This window comes from Xenia sp. Carnegie-2017, unplaced genomic scaffold (assembly GCF_021976095.1).
Source record: "Xenia sp. Carnegie-2017 unplaced genomic scaffold, XeniaSp_v1 HiC_scaffold_25, whole genome shotgun sequence".
Classification (NCBI taxonomy): Eukaryota; Metazoa; Cnidaria; class Anthozoa; order Malacalcyonacea; family Xeniidae; genus Xenia; species Xenia sp. Carnegie-2017.
Genome location: NW_025813488.1, coordinates 3307560 through 3331668, shown reverse-complemented (window position 1 = coordinate 3331668; position 24109 = coordinate 3307560). Strand labels below are relative to the sequence as shown.

Genomic DNA, 24109 nt, shown 5'->3' with positions numbered 1-24109 from the left:
GGTAAACAATCTTACGTTGCTTACCGGTATCATGAAATGTTTCCTTTTCTGGCATTACTTCAGCATCCGTCTACCAAACAAGTTTGCAACATGTTTTAAAGATAAAATTTCTAAAAGTTTTTGTGTTTAGCATTGATATTTTATATAATCGCTATTGTGGTTGTCAAATCCGGGTGGGCGAAAAAAATTTCATTTTATGAGCCCGCGTCTTTCCGCTGACTTTGACAACCAAAATCCGCCATGTTTTTGACCACGCGGCCGCGCGCTAATAATTTATAGTAATTTGGTTGACGTTTCCCCTCCAGGTCTTATAGAACTCAATGAGTGTGCTGGGTTTTCGAGAGTTTTTGAAGAGATAAGCCACCTTTTGAAAGTGAACTAAAATCTAAATTCGTGCAAGAGAATGTGTTATGTGTTTACTAATTTACGCAAAACAGAAAAACGTCTTAAATTTTGCTTGCACCAAGTCAAATGGAAGAGAAATGGAGTGCAAACAATGACCATTAAGTCGAGTACGTATATTTCCGATCGTATTGAAGTCACATTTTAACAGATGGAAAAATAATACTACAAGTTCATGTTTCCTTGACACTTGTAAGAGTTTCTTAAAGAATCCTTTTGCGTGGAGAACTGTGTCTTTACATGATCGCCGATATTGCTTTTTGGTAGCAACTGGTGAAGATGATATTTAGGAAATAATTGGTTTGTCTGAAAATTTGTCGTCATAGTTTAAAGTGCTTAAGACCAGGAAAATGTTGTCTCAATTTACGTAATAAAATTTTCAAATAGTAGTGATAGTACAACAAGTACAATATGTCTTGGACGCCTAATCCGAACGCTAAACAGGGACGCCGGAACTGGGGGGGCAAGGGGGGCAGCCGCCCCCCTTGCCTTTTCTGGAGGTGGGCAGGGGGGGCAAAAGTGCCCTACAGGTTGAAAATTTATTGCTTTTAATCCAAGATAAAGACTACTTAAACGTTGTGGTATATTGCATTCTTTTTAGCTTAGCAATAAAATTGTCGTAACTATGTTAGTTTTCCTTTAACATTTCTTTGTTTTAAGTACGTTTTGTAAGTTCTTTGTTTGTTTAGTTCTTCTTTTTTGTTGCAACGCGTAAGAACTTGAAACGCAATGAAAGTGTGAGTACTGCTAATGACGTAAAGGAAAGCTCGACTTATATAATTACCGATAGTATAAATAACATGTAAATAATTAACTCTAATAGATAGCGTAAACATCTGCTGGCATAAATGGCTCAGTCACTTAAACACTGATGATTTTGAAAGGGATATTTATTGCATCTTATCGCTTTTTCTGCAATGTCAAGAGCAGAAAGATGTAAAAAAGATTCAGCAAAAGCATTAGCGAAAGCAGCGGCTAAACCAGGTCAATCCAAAATAACATCGCTGTTTGCAAAAGGAAACACAGGCCATGATTTTGATTCTGCTTCAACAAGCGGAATTGACACTGTAATAACTGTCAATACTGAAAAAGCCTCAGACTGTGAAACACAAAAATGGTCCAAACCGAAAAGTCTGATTGGTGAATCAGAAAAGATATGCGTGAAAACGACATGGGTAAAACATGAGAAAGACTTTACAAGTGAAGACAAGGAAAGCAGTGTGAAGCATGGTCGATATTTCCAAGGTCAGTGGTTACGAAATTATGAGTGGCTAGTGTACAATCGAGAAAAAAATAAGGCTTTTTGCGAAATTTGTTCTACTCACTCTAAGATAAAGGGAGCGTTTGGCAGTTATGAAGTTGGATTTGATAACTGGAAAAAAGGCTGTGAGAAATTCAACGAACATGAAAACAGTTATACTCATAAAGAAGCTTGTGCAACATCAGACAAAGGGCAATTGTTCATTAGCATAGCCTGCAGTTCGCTTGCTCTTGAAACGCAGCAGTTAAGACGGAAAGGGTTAATTTCACATCTTCAAACATTAAAAACCCTCTTACGCCAAGGTATTGCGATTAGAGGTAGAACGGATTTTGAATCTAATATTCATCAGTTCAATCTTGATAAAGCTATCAACGACAAGGCACTAAAACTTTTACTTGACGAGAACCGATACGTAAATGCACACGACATCCTGGACGAGCAGAAACAGATGATTGTATTAAATGCTCGAAGACATTTGATTAATAAAATTCTAGTGAGAGAATCATTTTCAATTCTAGCTGACGAATCATCAGACGTATCTAAGAAAGAACAGTTGTCTTTCTCCGTAAGGACCTGTGATGATAATTACGAAGTATCGGAGGATTTTGTTGGAATTTATGAATGTTCGCAAGGACTTTCATCTGATGCATTACTGCAATACACCAAAGATATCCTTCTCAGATGTGGCATGGAAGGTCACAAAATGGCAGCTATGGGCTTTGATGGGGCTTCAGCAATGAAATCTCTCGCAAGAAAGCTCAAGGAAGATATTGCACCAAACGCAATTTATGTTCATTGTTTCAGTCACTGCAATGAACTTATTATAAAGGATGCAGCTAAGCAATCTAATTTATTGTCTACATCACTGGATTTATGCCAATCCCTGTATGCAATCGTAGGTGCCCATCCAAAACGTATTTTATTGTTTGAAGAAATACAGGCAGATTTTAGAAACGAAACAGGAACAAACGATTACAAAGTTCTACGACTCCAAAGTCTTTCTACAACGAGATGGACAACAAGAGTAAAGGCTGCTGACGTCATCTTCGAGAAATCGGCTGAACTACATGCAACCCTTGAAAAATTGCAGGAAGATCCTACCATATCGGCAGACACAAAAGCAAAGATTAGAGGAATATTAAGGCGACAACTGTCTTCCTTAGTCGTCATCTTTAATTTAAACGCGACAAGAAAGCTATTGGCTTTACTCGAGAAGCTTTCTAAAGAGCTCCAAGCGGTTGATATTTCAGCTGAGTACGCTCTATTTTCAATTAGACATGTCCTGCAACGTCTTCATGAGATGAGAAGCGAAGAAGAGTTTGAGCGTACACTTGATGACGCTAAGAAAGTTTTTCGTGTTATGATGTCGTTTCCACTGGAATTTAGTGAAAATTTTGGCACTGGCACTAGACTAAGAAAAGTTCCAAGATGGATGAATAATGAAGAAATGTTAATAACAGAAAGCCTCACGTCACAGATGCCTCAGTTTACAGCAGTGCGAATATAACACCAATGCAAAGCTCGTACTACCAAGCCATTGATGCAATCATCTCAGGTCTAGGATCGCGATTTGAACAAGACGATCTTTTCCAGATCAAATGTATCGAGGAACTGTTACTTAACTCTATGAAAGAAAGAGGAGTATCTTTAGATGGATTAAACAATTCTTTGATTGATAAAGATGCTCTAAGAAAGCAGCTTGATGATCTTCCCACCATTCTTGGGCTTTACAACGCGGATCAGAAGAAAAAAATAACAGAAGTCACGCGTATTTCAACAATAGCAGAGATATTCAATGCCATGCCGTCAGCAAAGAAAAGGTGCTCAGAGATCCACAAACTAATTATACTATACTACACAGTGCCACTCTCATCTGCCTCGTGCGAACGCACATTCAGCGTAATGCGTCGTCTCAAAACATGGCTGCGGTCCAACACTGAAGGAAATTATCTGAATGATATTATGTTCTCCAACATTCAGAAGCAACACATGGATATGGTGGAAATAGACGTAATTGCCAAAGAGTTTTCACAGAGAAATGAAAGAAGAATTAAATATTTTGGAAAATACAATACATGACAAATTGTGAATTAGTGACGTTACATCGTTTGATAGTTATATTGTCGTTAATATTTATTGACCAACACTGCGGACATGTGCTTCTGTACAGTGTATTGCATGTAGCACATCTCTTTGCTGTTTATCACTATAAGATTATTTTTTTATATTTCACTAATGTGCCCTTCCACAAAGGCTTGCCCCTTCTGCCCTTTTGCCGTTCCGGCGTCCCTGACGCTAAACCCTTTCATCCGACAAATGCTTACTATACTTTTAACATACCGTGTTTTTCACGAGCTTGGAAGATTCGCAAGAAGGGAATGAAAGGAAAATGTGTTCAATGGCTGCTCGTTGTCATTTTGTTTATTACTGTGTTTGTGAATGTTCTTTTTATCATGGACACAATCTCAAAGTACAGAAAAGATAAAGTCTCGAATCATTATACAAATGATGAGCCATTTGAAGAGAAAAGGAGAGTTATCATTGGTATGTATTTTAATTTTCATCAAACAAGGAAGAGTAGTATTGCTAACAATTTCCTTGAAAAAAATCTATCGTTATCTTAAATTCATTTTTTGCCGAATTGTTACATTGTTAATATCTGATCATGTACAAGTTGTTAGCTAAGAACCATTTTAGCCGATTGTTCTTAGTAAGGCTTAATCCCAAAGTAAGGTAATCAGAATTTTACAATAACCCCCCTACCTTTAAGTAAAATACTTCCACCCTCCTTATTGGACAAGAGAAACCCCTAATCATCCCTGGTAGACAACAATTGTCTATGAGATTCAGTGATTCTCTACTTAACTTTAAACAAAACAAGATATCAACCAACATTGCCACCAACAGTCCTTCTCTGGACCACACGAACATGGACGATGTACATCTACAAACACATAAAGGAAAAATATATTCTTAAACTTAGATTCTAAAGACCATGGTAATACAATTGATGTTGATGTTCACTCCAGTAAAGATAGTGTATATGTATCAGTTGAGGGAACTAAGGTAAATGCTCTGTCTAAACAATGCAAGAAATTCTGTGTCTGTTCCTTCTATTTTTAAATTTCTAAGCATGTATGATAACCTTCTGCTAAAGATATGCAGGAAGGCTTTAACAAATATTTATCTTTAACTGCAAGTAGAAACTTGTGAAAGAGAGAAATTATTACTCATGAGAGAAAGCAATAGTAACTTTTTAGAGAGAGCTTTATAATAAACTGAATGTTTTATTCAATACAAGGTAATGGAGGAGACTACTACAAATGATGCAGCTAGAGGTATCCATGTCACTGTTCTTCATCAATCAACTGGAGCAATAATGGCAACAAGGACATTTGATACATATATGTCTAAAGACGAGAGTGCTAGCTTGGTTCTTTTTTTAAATATGGTTTCTGATGGACGAATTTTGTGCTTTGCAATTAAGGTAAGTTTGCTAAATGAACTATTAAAACATAGTTTATCATATAGGATTCTTAAGTCTTTCCCCTGTTTTAAATTCTATTTTATTCATCTTAGGTATAACAAAATATACAGTATAATAACAAAATACTGTGTATTATTATTCCATTTGAGAAGTTTGTTTTGCTAATTCAAACAGATTATTATGAAAGATGTAAATTTGAAATGTTACTGAACTTTACTCAGAGAATACTCAGAGAAACATCATCACGCAGCAGACATATCGAACTGGGCTGAGCCTGTCACTGCTCGTACTACAGTTCCTCTTGTTCCTGCTAAACAATCTCAATGTGCTTGGGATGACAGTGAAGAATCAAAGCGAAGAAGAATGTTTTGTGATAAGTTTGAAGGCTATGGAAGTTTATGCAGTTGTAAGTATCTTTTCGTTACATCCATGTAGGATTAGATTTCTTATTTAATTGAACGCACAGCGATGTGTTCAGTAATTTTGCACATTCACATTGTGCATTTAAACTTCGAGAAAATATTCTGAGAATATTTTCATGGAAAAAATTGTAGAAATAAAGATATCATTGTTATTGCAGCTAATGTTAGAACGATATGAAGAACTGACAGAATATGTTCTTAAATGTTGTAGGTAATAATCCTGCTCCAATTGAAATTAAAACAACACCGTTGAAGTTAGAAAAAGTTCAAGACATTCCTGTTGCTGTGATCGCTAGTAACAGGCCACATTATCTTTATCGTGGCTTACGTTCAATGTTGTCAGCTCATGGAGCAAAGAAGGAGTTATTTACTGTATTTATTGATGGTTTCTTTGAAGAACCAGCTGCTGTGGCAAGGTTATATGATGTGAAAGTCGTACAGCATATTCCTATTAGCTGTGGGATATCTAGAATAGCACAGGTTGGTAAGGCTTTTTCTTTGAGAGTGTTTACACGATGAAATCAAAATTCTATCGTTCCTTTTATTATTTTTAAATGTATTTTCTCTTTCCCAGCATTACAAGCGAACACTGACAGAGACGTTTAATGCTTATCCCAATGCTCAGTATATGATTATTTTGGAAGAAGATTTAGACGTATCTGTGGACATATTTAGTTATTTTAATCAATTGTTGCCTTTAATGGATACAGATGAAAGTTTGTACTGTATATGGGAGTGGAATGATCAGGTTTGTTATAAACAAAAGCTTACAAAATGTAAAACATCATTCTGCTTGTGCTACTTTTTATACTCGTTTTTTGCTTTGTGTTTGCTAACACAACAAAATTTCAATTCGTTTTCAACTTTATGAACGTGTTTTGAACGTCTCCGATTCTTTTCGCCTTTTGTCGAGTCAAGTTTATCTCTGACGAGAGTGCAGAATGTAAATGAAATAAATCTCAAAATATTTTTCATAATAGAATGGAAAATGGAAATCTCTGTACAAGAATCTGTAATAAAAAGTTACCTTTTCAACTGAAGCAAACCCTCCTTTTTCCAAGCATTTGCAACACCTCAAATTCATTCCGAACTCTTGAATTTCTCGCTACGTAGCCGAAAAGAATAGGCATCAAATCAGGATACTCGTCTCCATCATAACAGCTATGATGTTTTCTTCCTTGATCTTTTTCAGCGTCAAGCTCGTCTGAAGTGATGTTGCTTAAACCGTGCAACATGGGATTTGGAGAGATAAAAGGATGTCCAAGTAGCTGCTGTGCTAAACATTGGTTAAGGCTCTCCCGATATAGACATCTATACAAAGTTTTTGACATTGAAAGACAGTAGCTATAAATTCTTCGTCTCTTTATTGCTTGTTTATCTCATGATCTTCATTTTTTCAAGTGGAAGCTTTGAGTGGAAGTTTTCAAGCAGGCTAGCTAACTAATCATTGCTTTAACAAATACGTATTCAAAGAAGGGTAACTTTCTTCATGACACTGCGATTCAACGAAAAGGAACTTACAAGTCCAAAAGGAGCTTTGCAATGTATCCAAAGACCAAACTCTTTAACCTTGAATCATACCCTAATGGCAAAAATTAGAGAAAAATAGCAAATAATAAGTCTTTATATATATTTATTGAGCTAAACGAAAATTGTTCACATTTTTTTTACCTGTGAATGAACGTGAACTAATTGCTCCACACCCTCACGGAGCACCCACCACATTCTCTGTTGGTCCTTGTACTATACATCGTCAATGACATTCCTTAGAGTACTCTTCTCACAATACTCCAACTGTATACACAAAGTTTCCAGAGTACACTTTGAATTTTCTTGCAAATCTAATGTGGTGATTGCTTCCTGTTCACTTTCGAAATCAGATCGCGTATACATCTACTCATTTTTATTTATTAAAATGTTGTACATGCAACATGAATGTTTTTAAGATACGAAAAATTTATGGTCTTTGAAATGTTATTATGTAGTGTGATGTCGCAGTGGTGTTTCTACACGATGATAAAGTGAAATATCTCAAGAAGTAAAATAAAGTAAATCTATTTATGAAGATATTACGTCATTTCAATCAAATGCTCTGTGCAATAAAATCAGAAACTACATGGTAAAATTTCGTTTCATAGCCGCTTTAAAGATCTTAATGCAACTAATAAATCCCCTTTAATTTTTTGATGGAATGAAAATAGGTTTTACGTTAATTGGTTTATGTTTGGCGTAAGGTGAAGCCGGTGATCCAACAATTAACACGTGATTACCCTTTAACCACAATCTCCACATACTTTTATGAAATCCTCGAGCATCTTTGTACCAGATTCGTAAACATCTCGCTATATTATTCCATGTTGTCCAGTCTTTAGCATGTTTCATTTCAATATAATATATATATGTTTTACCGGATGTTTCTGGAACAAAATCTGTCTCGTTCTTACAAGGATTTTTACTGTGATTCAATGGCTCAGCTAACCTACAATAAAACAGTACAACCCATTTGCAAAGAAAAAAAATTGTTTGGTAACTGAACAATGGGAATGTCAATATAAATTCTTGAAAATTCACCTGGTCAACCGTTCGATCTCATTTTCATAATTCTTCTTTATTAGCAAACTAACATTAAATTTAACATTAGAGACAGTATTTAAACTGCGTGTCTTGAAAAGAGATTCTTGAAGGACAATATTTATATGCTGGCCTTTAGCGCCAAAATGATACGTTCTTGAAATATCCGGAATGATACACTCACGTCCCTTCTTGATCCTGTCAATCCTCATCCATTCATCCCAATTTATAAAATGATCAGGTTTGGGCCATTTTGGCTCAAGTTCATCTTTATAAAGACGTCGTTTTAGTAACCTGAGGATGGAAATAAATATTTTTTCCATGAACATCGAACATCTTATTTAAGTAAAACGAGAACTTTTCTCTCGTGTTAACAAAATCATTGGTTGTAATAAAAATTCTCACCATCCTAAACCAGGCATTGTTTCTACACGATATAACATTGCAGGATCATTACACGTGTGATTGTAACTCTAAAAAATAGAAATAATTTCTTTATTAATCCACTTGTGACACACAAGAAACTGAACCATATCAAACGCAATTGTAATAACCAAAAATTCAAGGTAATTTAAGATTTTTACTGCAGAAAAAGGTTTTGAGATTGAACATTTCCGCACTCTCGTGAGAAAAAAACTAGACTCGACGAAAACAATGAGAAATTCTCAAAAACAAACTATGTCATGGACATTCTTTTAAGATTTAATTTACATTCTGCACTCTCGTCAGAGATAAACTGGACTTGACAAAAAAGCAAAAAGAATCAGAGACGTTCAAAACCACGTTAATAAAGTTGAAAACAAATTGAAATTTTGTTGTGTAGCAAACACAAGCCAACAATAGAGTAAAAGACTAAAAAGGTAAAAAGAATGTTGTTAGCTTTCGTTTATAACAAACCTGATCATTCCACGCCGATATACAGTACAGACTTTCATCTGTATCCATTAAAGGCAACAATTGATTAAAATAACTAAATATGTCCACAGATACGTCTAAATCTTCTTCCAAAATAATCATATACCGAGCATTGGGATAAGCATTAAACGTCTCTGTCAGTGTTCGCTTGTAGTGCTGGGAGGGAGAGAAAATACATTTAAAAAGTAATAAAAGGAACGATAGAATTTTGATTTCATCGTGTAAACACTCTCAAAGAAAAAGCCTTACCAACCTGTGCTATTCTAGATATCCCACAGCTAATAGGAATATGCTGTTCGACTTTCACATCATATAGCCTTGCCACAGCAGCTGGTTCTTCAAAGAAACCATCAATAAATACAGTAAATAACTCCTTCTTTGCTCCATGAGCTGACAACATTGAACGTAAGCCACGATAAAGATAATGTGGCCTGTTACTAGCGATCACAGCAACAGGAATGTCTTGAATTTTTTCTAACTTTAACGGTGTTGTTTTAATTTCAATTGGAGCAGGATTATTACCTACAACATTTAAGAACATATTCTGTCAGTTCTTCATATCGTTCTAACATTAGCTGCAATAACAATGATATCCTTATTTCTACAATTTTTTCCATGAAAATATTCTCAGAATATTTTCTCGAAGTTTTAATGCACAATGTGAATGTGCAAAATTACTGAACACATCTCTGTACGTTGAATTAAATAAGAAATCTAATCCTACATGGATGTAACGAAAATATACTTACAACTGCATAAACTTCCATAGCCTTCAAACTTATCACAAAACATTCTTCTTTGCTTTGATTCTTCACTGTCATCCCAAGCACATTGAGATTGTTTAGCAGGAACAAGATTAACTGTAGCACGAGCAGTGACAGGCTCAGCCCAGTTCGATGTGTCTGCTGCGTGATGATGTTTCTCTGAGTATTTCTGGCCACGTTTTGTGACGATAAATGACCAGCTATCCCTATATTTTAGTTCATCAACATAAGCACTACCAAGACTTTTCAGCAAATCTCGAGCAGTTTCCTCTAAGTTAAGTGCAATTTCATCCTATAAAGCATAAAATATTTTAAATTAATATCTGATAAATATGGCGATCTTTGACTTCGTCTTCTCAAGGACACGATGCATTGATTGTAATTTATATAATCTAAAATTCCCTCATGCGCGTAACATATTTACACCTTTCATAATAATGTTTTTGTCAACCAAGACGAATATTTTAATCCATTTGAGTAGAAGAAAAATAAATGTAAAACAACATTTTTGTGGAAAAGTTTAAGAAATTGATATAAGGTACTGATGAACGACGTTTTGTGGAAATGTTAATTTAGCAAACTTACCTTTACTGCAAAACACAAAATTCGTCCATCGGAAATCATATTTAAAAAATGAACCAAGTTAGCACTCTCTTGTTTTGACCTACATGTATCAAATACTTTCGTTGCCATCATTGCTCCAGTTGATTGATGAAGAACAGTGACATGGATACCTCTACTAGCTGCGTCTCTTGTATAAGTCTCTTCCTCCATTACCTTGTATTGAATATACAATTTAGTACATGTATGTAGATATAGATCGTCCAAGGTGGAGTCCTGAAGACTTTTGCCGTCGATGTTGACTGAAGTTTTGGCAAACTTAGAGCTGTAGTCAACATCAACTTCAAAAGTCCTTCTCATAAATTTACTAACTTGAACGATCTTTATATAAAAGTGTAACGGTACTCCTGGGTTCAAACCATACATTTTAATCGCTTATTTATCTATAATTCTTATTTTTAACCACCCACTGATAAATATGTGTTGAAGACAACTTGAAATTGAATGTAGTAATACAAACTTACAATTTTGAGAAAAGCATTGACAAATGTAGAAAGTATTATATACCTTTGTTCCATTCACTGATACATATACATTATCTTTACTGGAGTGAACTTCAATGTTGATTATCTTACAACAATCTTTATCATCTATATTAACAAAAAATTTTCCCTGAAGTATTTTGTTTAATATTTTCTAAAATTCTATGGGGGAGAAATGTGAATCTAAATCAAACAGGATCACCAATCCAATGATTACGTTTAGAAAGAAGATGTAATAAGTTTATAAAAGAAGACTTTTTTGACACTCTCTTTCCTTTTCTTTTCAAGTGCATTTGATGAAAAAAATAAATGAAAAGCAACTTGTATTGATTGTGCAATGGACATTGAAGTTGTAACATAAAGACATATCGTTAATTATCATAACTTCAAGAACCTTTCTTTAATTTTTGTGTTTGTTCAGTAGCTATTAACGTTATTGCGAATAATGAATGAGGTTTCGTGTAAAAAGCGAACTCAATAGTAGTTTTCTTATTATAAAAATAAATCTGCCGTAAACTCTTTTTAATGGGTAGCCGCAATTTCTCTGCTACTTTGTGAGAAATATGCGTTCCTTGATTTTAAATAATCTAAAAAATGGATTGCGTTAATTATTGTGTTTGCAAAAGGCTTTATTGAAAGTCGGAAAGCCGGCTCTTTAAAATCTTCTTTATCGCTAATCGTTGAAAAATGACTGATCTAAATTAAAATGAGTTACTGCACCTATTGCTGATAGATATATTTCCAAATACTTTAGAAACACCTTGATTGGTGAAATATTATTCTTTAGGAGATTCATAACCAAATAATTTTGTTTATAAAGTATTTTGAATTTGAAATTAAACACTTAAGAGATAAAAGATGTTCTTTGTGTTTGCACAGAGTTATACGTACATACCAAATGTTTGAAAGTAATTTAAATTTCAAAGAAATCAGTAGGGCATAACTGGATTCATGAATATACACCCCAATTAACGTTCTAGTTACGCCACTGGAACTCGATTAAATATAACTTCGCGATAGACCAAATAACAGCACAGTGAAAATAACGTAAACAAAAAACTTAATGGCAACTGGGTAAAATTTTTTCTTCCATTTCACCGTGGTGTTAGTTAGTTGGCCGGTGGTGAAGTTAGAATAATTAAACAATGCACTGAAAGTCTCAGTGGTGTAACAACAAAATTTTTAAAAGGCTTCATTTCAACACAGATTACTTTTTCTGTCTGTTATTCGAACCAACGTGACTCTACATTAGTTAATAACTCTATCTTATAATGATTAAACGACTTCTATTTATACAAGATATTACGTATGGATATATCTGTTTCTTTACTAAATATGTTTAATTTACAATCAACGGAAAGCTATAAAATTTATTGTGATTATTGCACATAAGTAATAAGTATCTCTTAAAATAATCATTTAGTTATTTAAACTTGACTTAATTCTTTACCAATTACAAGAAGAATATGAGAGCTTATCTTAAAAGTGGAAACATTGCATCTTCGCGTGGCAAACAGCTTATATCGAACAAATCATTTACTATCTAAGCAATTGTGAGCAACAAAGCAATGCTGTCAATGTACTTACCCATATTAATTACTCTCTTCTCTTCAATCTGTCTATTCTTTCTATAATGATTTGGAAGTCCGTATAGATCATTTCTGTCGTTGGGTTTAGTGCTCATAACAAATAAGACATTCACCAATGTTGTTAAAATCAAAATAAACACGAGCAGCCATTTGAAACATTTCCTTATTAATCTCTTCAAGCAAAAATTCCAAGCTCGTGAAAAACAAGGTGTGTTAAAGTTATGGGAAATATTTGTCGGATAAAACGGTTTAGCGTTCGGATTGGGCGTCCAAGACATAGCAGTTTACAGTACAAAAATTCCTGTGATATGAGACTCGTCAATGCAAGAATCATTCAAGCGCAATGGGTGGAATATTAAATTGTATCAACAGACCTCCATTTCAATGCATAAAGCTGCTGTCAGGTCTCTTGCCAGCATGTTTTTTTACCGATATCTATAAATTTGAATAAAAACAGGCACTCTTGACATCTGCTCCTAGTTTATCTTAAAGTCTCGTTGTTTAAAATGGTGAATTTAGTGAAAACAAAAAATTTCCCAAAGATTTTAAATCTGAACGAAAGTATTCATTTAGGCAAACACTAAAACAGTTTAAAACAAAACGAAAGCAGCAAGTTTATCTAAATATGCCACGCGTGTTGTGTCATTTAATTGCTTAAAAAGACAGAGAACCTGCCAATAATATTTCAACGAAAACTTGCGCGGTTTCTTCGACTTACTAATGGAGTTCATTTGAATGAACTGGATCTTCTTGCGCTGTTTTCGGAATAACGAGTTTGCTTGATTACAAATTATTTGAGAAAAATCATCTGAATATGTCAAGTCCACTTGATCATACGCAACATGTTGGAGAAATTGCTTCAGTTCATAATCATGGAAATGACCAACTGGATGAACTTGCACCTGTTTTCAAAGCAATTGGCTTACAGTCCCGTAATATGAGAAATATCATCTGTGCATGCGTAGTTGACTTGACCAACTGTTCGTGATTAACAGAGTTATGGTAAAGTTTAGAAATAGTTTATGATCAAAAAAACATAAATGTTTAAGTATGAGTTTGGCTGCATGCAGTGCTTTGAAAACAAGAAAAGATGTTTTTTATGATTATTTTCGTTTTTTTTGTTCATTTTTGAAACTGAATAGAAAAATGTTTTTAATTGTGTAACTTGGCAAAAAACATTGCTCTAACAACCAAAATATTGTTTATAAAGTTCTCTCATTACAAATAAAGAAAATATGCAAGCTTTTAATTACCTGAAGATGAAGTCATGAAGGAGAAACACAACTTTTTTTTACATTACATTTTTCACTTCAAAAATTTCTGCGTTTGTTTGACGAACGAAAACATTTTTTAAGTCTTATCTTTGTTTAAAAAATTCCTTTAAACAGAAAAGTGTTCCAAATTTCATCAGAAATAACATTTGTAGTTGTTTTTTTGTAAATAGAATTTTTTTGAAGATCTCGTTAGTCGCCATTACCATTTGTGTTGAATCACGTGAATGGAAATTGGTCAGCATTACATGAGGTATTGCAAGATTTTTTGGTGGAGAGTCATGGCAGTGTGCTGGGTTTTCGAGAGTTTTTGAAGAGATAAGCCACCTTTTGAAAGTGAACTAAAATTCGTACAAGAGAATGTGTTATGTGTTTACAAATTTACGCAAAACAGAAAAACGTCTTAAATTTTGCTTGCACCAAGTCAAATGGAAGAGAAATGGAGTTCAAACAATGACCATTCATCAACTTAGTGTTCGTCTATACTAAATAAATATTTAATGCTGGATCCCTTGCTCCCCATGGCTGCTGTCATTCTTACACCTCTACTTGGAAAATGGGAATAAAGTCGAGTACGGATATTTCCGATCGTATTGAAGTCACATTTTAACAGATGGAAAAATAATACTACAAGTTAATGTTTCCTTGACACTTGTAAGAGTTTCTTAAAGAATCCTTTTACGTGGAGAACGGTGTCTTTACATGATCGCCGACATTGCTTTTTGGTAGCAACTGGTGAAGATGATATTTAGTAAATAATTGGTTTGTCTGAAAATTTGTCGTCATAGTTTAAAGTGCTCAAGACCAGGAAAATGTTGTCTCAATTTACGTAATAAAATTTTCAAATAGTAGTGATAGTACAATATGTCTTGGACGCCTAATCCGAACGCTAAACCCTTTCATCCGACAAATGCTTACTATACTTTTAAAATACCGTGTTTTTCACGAGCTTGGAAGATTCGCAAGAAGGGAATGAAAGGGAAATGTGTTCAATGGCTGCTCGTTGTCATTTTGTTTATTACTGTGTTTGTGAATGTTCTTTTTATTATGGACACAATCTCAAAGTACAGAAAAGATAAAGTCTCGAATCATTATACAAATGATGAGCCATTTGAAGAGAAAAGGAGAGTTATCATTGGTATGTATTTTAATTTTCATCAAACAAGGAAGAGTAGTATTGCTAACAATTTCCTTGAAAAAAATCTATCGTTATCTTAAATTCATTTTTTGCCGAATTGTTACATTGTTAATATCTGATCATGTACAAGTCGTTAGCTAAGAACCATTTTAGCCGATTGTTCTTAGTAAGGCTTAATCCCAAAGTAAGGTAATCAGAATTTTACAATAACCCCCCTACCTTTAAGTAAAATACTTCCACCCTCCTTATTGGACAAGAGAAACCCCTAATCATCCCTGGTAGACAGCAATTGTCTATGAGATTCAGTGATTCTCTACTTAACTTTAAACAAAACAAGATATCAACCAACATTACCACCAACAGTCCTTCTCAGGACCACACGAACATGGACGATGTACATCTACAAACACATAAAGGAAAAATATATTCTTAAACATAGATTCTAAAGACCATGGTAATACAATTGATGTTGAAGTTCACTCCAGTAAAGATAGTGTATATGTATCAGTTGAGGGAACTAAGGTAAATGCTCTGTCAAAACAATGCAAGAAATTCTGTGTCTGTTCTTTCTATTTTTAAATTTCTAAGCATGTATGATAACCTTCTGCTAAAGATATGCAGGAAGGCTTTAACAAATATTTACCTTTAACTGCAAGTAGAAACTTGTGAAAGAGAGAAATTATTACTCATGAGAGAAAGCAATAGTAACTTTTTAGAGAGAGCTTTATAATAAACTGAATGTTTTATTCAATACAAGGTAATGGAGGAGACTACTACAAATGATGCAGCTAGAGGTATCCATGTCACTGTTCTTCATCAATCAACTGGAGCAATAATGGCAACAAGGACATTTGATACATATATGTCTAAAGACGAGAGTGCTAGCTTGGTTCTTTTTTTAAATATGGTTTCTGATGGACGAATTTTGTGCTTTGCAATTAAGGTAAGTTTGCTAAATGAACTATTTAAACATAGTTTATCATATCGGATTCTTAAGTCTTTCCCCTGTTTTAAATTCTATTTTTATTCATCTTAGGTATAACGAAATATACAGTACAATAACAAAATACTGTATATTATTATGCCATTTGAGAAGTTTGTTTTGCTAATTCAAACAGATTATTATGAAAGATGTAAATTTGAAATGTTACTGAACTTTAAATTATACGTAGCTACAATGAACATGTGACGTCATTGAACACGTCAACTGACGTCAACGTCAAACATCGCCATCATTAGCAGACATTGCTTTATTTTACCTTTTATAGGATGAAGCTACATTTAACTTGAAGAAAACTGCTCGAAATTTGCTCAAAAGTCTTGGTAGTGTTTATGCTGATGAACTAAAATGGCGGGATAGCTGGTCATTTATCGTCACAAAACGTGGCCAGAAATACTCAGAGAAACATCATCACGCAGCAGACATATCGAACTGGGGTGAGCCTGTCACTGCTCGTGCTACAGTTCCTCTTGTTCCTGCTAAACAATCTCAATGTGCTTGGGATGACAGTGAAGAATCAAAGCGAAGAAGAATGTTTTGTGATAAGTTTGAAGGCTATGGAAGTGTATGCAGTTGTAAGTATATTTTCGTTATATCCATGTAGGATTAGATTTCTTATTTAATTGAACGCACAGCGATGTGTTCAGTAATTTTGCCATTCACATTGTGCATTAAAACTTCGAGAAAATATTCTGAGAACACTTCATGGAAAAAATTGTAGAAATAAGGATATCATTGTTATTGCAGCTAATGTTAGAACGATCTGAAGAACTGACAGAATATGTTCTTAAATGTTGTAGGTAATAATCCTGCTCCAATTGAAATTAAAACAACACCGTTGAAGTTAGAAAAAGTTCAAGACATTCCTGTTGCTGTGATCGCTAGTAACAGGCCACATTATCTTTATCGTGGCTTACGTTCAATGTTGTCAGCTCATGGAGCAAAGAAGGAGTTATTTACTGTATTTATTGATGGTTTCTTTGAAGAACCAGCTGCTGTGGCAAGGCTGTATGATGTAAAAGTCGTGCAGCATATTCCTATTAGCAGTAAGAACGCTAGAATATCACAGGTTGGTAAGGCATTTCTTTGAGAGTGTTTACACGATGAAATCAAAATTTTTGCGTTCCTTTTATTACTTTTTAAATGTATTTTCTCTCCTCCCAGCATTACAAGCGAACACTGACAGAGACGTTTAATGCTTATCCCAATGCTCGGTATATGATTATTTTGGAAGAAGATTTAGACGTATCTGTGGACATATTCAGTTATTTTAATCAATTGTTGCCTTTAATGGATACAGATGAAAGTCTGTACTGTATATCGGCGTGGAATGATCAGGTTTGTTATAAACGAAAGCTAACAACATTCTTTTTATCTTTTTAGTCTTTTACTCTATTGTTGGCTTGTGTTTGCTACACAACAAAATTTCAATTCGTTTTCAACTTTATTAACGTGGTTTTGAACGTCTCTGATTCTTTTTGCTTTTTTGTCGAGTCCAGTTTATCTCTGACGAGAGTGCAGAATGTAAATTAAATAAATCTCAAAATATTTTTCATAATATAATGGAAAATGGAAATCTCTGTACAAGAATCTGTTATCTCATTGTAGTTTTCATTGTTACATTATGTTTGTCTTTATCGAGCTTCTTTCCTTGCACATCACAAAGTGAAATTTAGGAAATTTACCTTAGAAATGGTACATCCATTGAAAAACTAATTTATGTGATTAATGATTTAATTGCAAAAACAAGTATTTATATTTTTAGGGCTATGATCACACGTGTAATGATCCTGCAATGTTATATCGTATAGAAACAATGCCTGGTTTAGGATGGTGAGAATTTTTATTACTACAAAGGATTTTGTTTACGCTATGACATCACGCAACAGTGACGTCATGCTACAATGACATCACACTACAAGCACATCACGCTGCAATGACATCACTCTACATTGCATCACGGTACAATGACATCGCGCTACAATGACATCAAGCAACTATCACATCATGCAACAATGACATCACGCTGCAATGACATCAAGCAACTATCACCTCATGCGACAATGACATCACGCTGCAATGACATCACGCCACAATGACATCACGCAGCACTATAAATGTATTATCTATATAAACTTCATGCTATCTATTATTTCTCTTTGCATTAACAGGTTGCTCAAACGACGACTTTATAAAGAAGAACTTGAGCCAAAATGGCCAACCCCAGATCTCTTTTGGGATTGGGATATGTGGATGAGGATGGATAGCAACAAAAAGGGACGTGAATGTATCATTCCGGATATCTCAAGAACTTACCATTTTGGCGCCAAAGGCCTGAATATGAATGTATTTTTTCAAGAATCCTATTTCAAAAAACATACGTTGAATACTGAACCTAACGTTAAGTTTAATGTTGGATTGTTGAAAAAAGAAAATTATGAGAAGGAGATTGAACGGCTTGTAGGGTATGTCTTGCAGGATTTTATAAAATATTGACAACAATATTTTTCTTTTCACAGGACAATGAAGGAGATTTCTACTTAGTGATTCAGTGATCTAATTATCATCATAGTGCGTATATTTATGTCATTTGATTGTTAGAGATGTCTATCTACTGTTTTTTACAGGTTGGCAGAGCCGTTGGATCACAGTAAAAATCCTTGCAAGAACGAGAAAGACTTTGTTCCAGAAACATCTGATAAAACATATATATTTTATATTGAAATGAAACATGCTAACGACTGGACAACATGGAATAATATAGCGAGATGTTTACGAATCTGGGACTTAGATGCTCGAGGATTTCATAAAAGCATGTGGAGATTATGGTTAAAGGGTAATCACGTGTTAATTGTTGGATCACCGGCTTCACCTTACGCCAAACATAAACCAATTAACGTAAAACCTATTTTCATTCCTAAAAAATCGGAGACTGCGTGATCTTCTTTGATTAGATATCATTTATGATGCGGGAGTTAAGCTAAATGAATGTGGGGAAATCTTGAAGTTTTAAAAACTTTAATGTAAATGTCATTGGATAAATTTTCATCATGGTTTGATCAAGGAAATGAACTCGCTGAACAAGGAATATAAGAGGAAAAACATAACTTTCAATTTGTTCAGTTTTACTGTTAATAATGTAATTTTAAGGATTACAACCACGGAAAAGAAACAATCGCGCTTTTCCCACAAAACATTTACCGCATTTGAAAGTCCTGCTATCGTTACATCGCTAAAGATAATTATTTGAAAACGAACTAACCTCTCATTCTTTCCCTTTGTCCCATCCTATTAGGATTGCTAAAATGAATCACTTGCTACCATTTAGTTCTGTCAATAAAATTCTCTCGTTAAATTATTACATTACATTTTACAATGGCAAGTCATATTATTGCAATAAGCAGGGCTCCAATGTTCATAATAAGTATTGAGCACGACAAAAGCTTTTCTATAACATGTGGGTGATTCCCACGTGAATTCCCACTTGACTTGCCTTCTAATTTATTTGTTGACGTAACCAGTTGAATAAAGGTGGTCAGGTGGGAGAAAAGGGATAACTCTCCTAGCTATGGTGCATTGAATTGCGGTTTCGGGTGAGATAATTTTTTATTCATACTAGATAGAATTTACCACAACACGACATGCTCTGTCTGCCGTCATAACCTTACAATCATTGATTTCGCAAACTCTTCACTGAGGAAACAAAAGAAATATCCTTTTGTTTTCTCCAAACCTCTGGAGAAAAGGCTTTGCTTTCTTTTACTAACCAATGTCGTTAGTTAACTTAAAACCAGGCTTAATTCCTTTTGTCTTTGCCCTGCATATATTTTCATGCAATCAATGAATCTAATCCATTTTTATCATGGTTTGAAAAAAATTGACGAATGAATTAATAATTAATGCATGTGATATATGAAAGTTATCATGAGAAAAAGTAGGGTCTTTCACTTCGATAACCCTATTTGACCGAGCTGTTCGTCTGGGAAAGGTGAAAGTCTGTTGAAAGTCGAAGACAGCCTTCAAGAAATGCGACTACTTGTTGGAAAGGACGAGCAACTGAAGACATGACACATGACACGGTTGAGATATTTTAGCCATGTTTGAAAGCAGCAGATTAAATACAGAAAAATCGTCGATGACATAAAGATGTAAGTTTGAGATCGATGAATTAAAATGTACAACCCAATTGTGATGTGAATTCTCGTTACAGCATATTCAAAGCGTCGTTATGAGTCCTATTTGTTCGAAGGAATGATCGATTTCTTTGGTTTCTTAGTATTTCTATGTTTCGATCTTGGAGCACAAAAATGCCGTCAAGTTTCAGTTACATATTGAAGTGAGAACACGAACGAAACTGCCAAAAGTTTCCCACTATTCTTGACATCAATTATTGGACCTCATCAATACATGTCCAGAAAATATTTTCATTTTTGCATTTATCGTTATCATTCACATAAGTGTGATGATTTTGCATTTTGCATATTTCTAACAACTGGCCATTGTTAGAAATAGCAAGCTCCATTCTTTTGTCTTTGTGGCAAAAGGATATAATATTTTATGTCTCCCGAGCAGGGCCGGATTAAGATGTGTGGAGGCTCTGAGCAGCAAAAATACGTAGTAAAGATCCCCTTTCCCTTACTCTGAACTCCAAAAGAAGCTGCTCTTTTTTCAACAGTAGAAATTTACTTTCAAATTTCGTAAAGCATTTGATAAAAGTATAAACTTCGAATATAGCGTGTAAAGCGGTTGCATACGACGAGTGAATGCTGCTACTTGATATAAAGTAGTTATTGCGATTTTATTCTGGCAGTCTTTGATAAGCTCTTCCAAGTTTATTTCTGTTAGAATATTGTCCTCGATGCTCATCAGAGCAAAATGGCTGAGTTTACTGTGATTCGTTGTCATATGTGGTCTGTTCTTCATCAGCTGAAATTGACCCAACAAATAAACTAAATGCTTTTCCTTCGTCTTTAAAGCAACTATGTTTATTCTTCCTTTGAATAATGTGAAGGCCCTTGTTTGTGGAGGCTTCTAGACAGCTTCCTTTGGTTAATGTGAAGCCCTTGTTTGTGGAGGCTTCTAGACAGCTTCCTTTGGTTAATCCGGCTCTGCTCCTCAGAGGAACTACTATAGCATCAAGTGATGTTATAGTAGGTGACATAAAAGTTGGTAATTCACTTGAGAAACGTTCAAATGAATATATATTATAGAGTATACAAGATATTGCAACACGGGGGCAAAATGTTGCTGAATCTTCAAATGCGATGATGTTTTATAAACCTTCGTACCTTACCGTAATAATTAAACAAACTTTTGATGAAATACATGTTCAGTCATGTACAGTGTCGGGCGTACGGACAGTGAAAGAACGCAAACTCTGGCAGTGGTATGTCTTACAATTGTTTGTTTCCATCAAACAAATAACTTCTTCTTCAGTCTTTTTTTAGGTACACGGGATGAAGATGAAGAAGAAGATAAAGGAGTATGTTATTATTTTTCCTGTCCTTATCTTAACTTGTTTTTAGATTTTTCGTTTAGATGAGGAGGAGGCTGATGAAAAGTAGAGGAGGATGCTGACGGAGAGACAAGAAGGATGCAGATGAAGAGACGAAGATGCAGATGAAGAGAAAAGGAGGATGCAGATGAAGGGACGAGGAGGATGAAGATGAATGGACAAGGAGGATCAAGAACGGACAAGGAGGATCAAGAAGGATATAGAGAAGTATGTTATTTTTTTCCTGTCATAATCGTAACTTGATTTTTAGGTACTTCGTTTAGATGAGGAGGATGCTAATGCAGAAACTAGGAGGATGCAGATGAAGAGACGAAGATGCCGATGAAGGGAGAAGAAGGATGCAGATGAAGAGAGTGGGATACCGATGAAGAGAGGAGGATGCAGATGGAAAGAGAAGGATGCAGATGGAAAGAGGAGGATGCAGATGAAGAGAAGAGGATACCAATGAAGAGACGACGAGGATGCAGATGAAGAGACGAGGAAATCAAGTGAATTATCTCGATTATATATCATAGAATATTTGCATATTAATATATAATTGAGGTAAGTCATTTGATATTGCAACATGCGGGCAGAATCGACAAGATTTGAGTAGAGAATATATTGCATGAGACATTCGTTAATTATCTTGTTTTAATCTAGGTATTTTTGAATTATATCGCATGTAATAAATCGTTTGACAATATTACAGAACACTGCATGTGTTGTAACATTGAGGGGTGTTACAGCACAATGCACGGTTCAAACGATAAGCTTTCTGCGAGTGTTATAATCTTCAAAGAGTTGTTCACTTAACATACATGTTCAATCATGCACAGTCATGGATATCGATGTTTTAGCATGATAGAACTATAACAATGTGAAAGCACGATCTCCATAATCACTTGCTATGATTTTCATTCAATAATTTTTGTTGCATTTATGTAGACATGTCGGGCTTACGGACAATAAAAAGCACGAACCCTAACAGTGGTATGTGCTTACAATTGTTTGTTTCCATCAAACAAATAACTTCTTCTTCAGTCTATTTTTAGGCACTAGAGACGATGATCAAGAAGAAGATAGAGAAGTATGTCATTATTTTCCTGTCATAATCTTAACTTGATTTTTAGATGTTTCGTTAAGATGAGGAGGATGCAGATGGAAAGACGAGGAGGATGCAGATGAAGAGACAAGAAGGATGCAGATAAAGAGACGAGGAGGATGCAGATGAAGAGACGAGGAGGATGCAGAGATGAAAGAGGAGGAGGATGGAAAGGCGAGAAAGGATGCAGATGGAAAGGCAAGGAAGATGCAGATGGAAAGGCAAGGAAGATGCAGATGAAGAGACGAGAAGGATGGAGACGAGAAGGATGCAGATGGAAAAGGATGCAGATGGAAAGGAAGGGATGCAGATGGAAAGACAAGGAAAGATGCAGATGGAAAGGAAGAAGGATGCAGATGGAAAGGAAGGATGCAGATGGAAAGACGAGAAGGATGCAGATGAAGAGACGAGAAGGATGCGATGAAGAGACGAGAAGGATGCATGCAGATGAAAGACGAGAAGGATGCACATGAAGAGACGAGAAGGATGCACATGAAGAGACGAGAAGGATGCACATGAAGAGACGAGAAGGATGCACATGAAGAGACGAGAAGGATGCACATGAAGAGACGAGAAGGATGCACATGAAGAGACGAGAAGGATGCACATGAAGAGACGAGAAGGATGCACATGAAGAGACGAGAAGGATGCACATGAAGAGACGAGAAGGATGCACATGAAGAGACGAGGAATTTAAATCAATTACCTCAATTATATATTACAGAATTGTATATTCTGTAATACATAATTGAGGTAGTTAATTTAATTCATTTGATATTGCAACATGCGGGCAGAGTGTTGCAAAATCTTTTATAAACCTTAGTGCCTTACCGAAATTATTAAACAACCTTTTGGATGAAATCGAAAAGAGTTGAGCAGAGAATATATTGCATGAGACATTCGTTAATTATCTTGTTTTTATCTAGGTATTTTTGAATTATATCGCATATAATAAATCGTTTGACAATGTTACAGAACATTGCATGTGTTATAACATTGAGGGATGTTATAACACAATGCACGGTTCAAACGATAAGCTTTCCGCGAGAGTTATAATCTGCAAAGTGTTGTTCACTTAACATACATGATCAATCATGTACAGTCATGGATATAAATGTTTTAGCATGATAAAACTATTACAATGCGAAAGCACGATCTCCTTAATCACTTGCCATGATATTGTTGTTGCATTTTTATAGACATGTCGAGCGTATGGACAGTGAAAGAACGCGAACCCTGGCAGTGGTGGGTGCTTACAATTGTTTGTTTCCATCAAACAAATAACTTCTTCTTCAGTCTTTTTTTAGGTACACGGGATGAAGATCAAGAAGAAGATAAAGGAGTATGTTATTATTTTTCCTGTCCTAATCTTAACTTGTTTTTAGATTTTTCGTTTAGATGAGGAGAAGACTGATGAAAAGAAGAGGATGCTGACGGAGAGACGAGGAAGATGCTGACGGAGCTACGAGGAGGATGCTGATGGTGCTACGAAGAGGATGCTGATGGTCCTGCGAGGAGGATGCTGATGGTCCTGCGAGGAGGATGCTGATGGCGCTACGAGGAGGATGCTGATGGCGCTACGAGGAG

The 24109-nt window shown here is 35.0% G+C and overlaps 4 protein-coding genes across 4 annotated transcripts; 3 read left to right on the top strand and 1 right to left on the bottom strand.

Moving 5' to 3' along the window:
- The first annotated feature begins 1319 nt into the window (after positions 1 to 1319).
- LOC124453462 (zinc finger MYM-type protein 1-like) lies at positions 1320 to 3170 on the top strand. The gene has a single exon (XM_047004276.1). The coding sequence runs from the start codon at positions 1320 to 1322 to the stop codon at positions 3168 to 3170; it is 1851 nt and encodes a 616-aa protein (XP_046860232.1).
- Positions 3171 to 3968: 798 nt separating this feature from the next.
- LOC124453313 (protein O-linked-mannose beta-1,2-N-acetylglucosaminyltransferase 1-like) lies at positions 3969 to 6542 on the top strand. Its single transcript, XM_047004106.1, has 6 exons — positions 3969 to 4207; positions 4647 to 4729; positions 4965 to 5150; positions 5372 to 5556; positions 5784 to 6052; positions 6147 to 6542. Exons 3-6 carry the CDS (start codon positions 5122 to 5124, stop codon positions 6441 to 6443), a joined length of 780 nt encoding a protein of 259 aa, XP_046860062.1. The 5' UTR covers positions 3969 to 4207; positions 4647 to 4729; positions 4965 to 5121; the 3' UTR covers positions 6444 to 6542.
- LOC124453307 (protein O-linked-mannose beta-1,2-N-acetylglucosaminyltransferase 1-like) lies at positions 4199 to 12906 on the bottom strand. Its single transcript, XM_047004098.1, has 11 exons — positions 12513 to 12906; positions 10951 to 11033; positions 10408 to 10599; positions 9808 to 10114; positions 9312 to 9580; positions 9041 to 9214; positions 8549 to 8616; positions 8144 to 8437; positions 7244 to 8051; positions 6600 to 7154; positions 4199 to 4607 (listed from the first exon to the last, which is right to left on the bottom strand). The coding sequence occupies exons 1-9, from the start codon at positions 12790 to 12792 to the stop codon at positions 7748 to 7750; spliced, it is 1971 nt and encodes a 656-aa protein (XP_046860054.1). The 5' UTR covers positions 12793 to 12906; the 3' UTR covers positions 4199 to 4607; positions 6600 to 7154; positions 7244 to 7747.
- A 1530-nt stretch (positions 12907 to 14436) lies between these two features.
- LOC124453308 (protein O-linked-mannose beta-1,2-N-acetylglucosaminyltransferase 1-like) lies at positions 14437 to 19284 on the top strand. The gene is made up of 9 exons (XM_047004099.1): positions 14437 to 14923; positions 15363 to 15445; positions 15681 to 15866; positions 16192 to 16498; positions 16724 to 16992; positions 17088 to 17261; positions 17689 to 17756; positions 18095 to 18388; positions 18551 to 19284. The coding sequence occupies exons 1-9, from the start codon at positions 14650 to 14652 to the stop codon at positions 18861 to 18863; spliced, it is 1968 nt and encodes a 655-aa protein (XP_046860055.1). The 5' UTR covers positions 14437 to 14649; the 3' UTR covers positions 18864 to 19284.
- The last annotated feature ends 4825 nt before the right edge of the window (positions 19285 to 24109 follow it).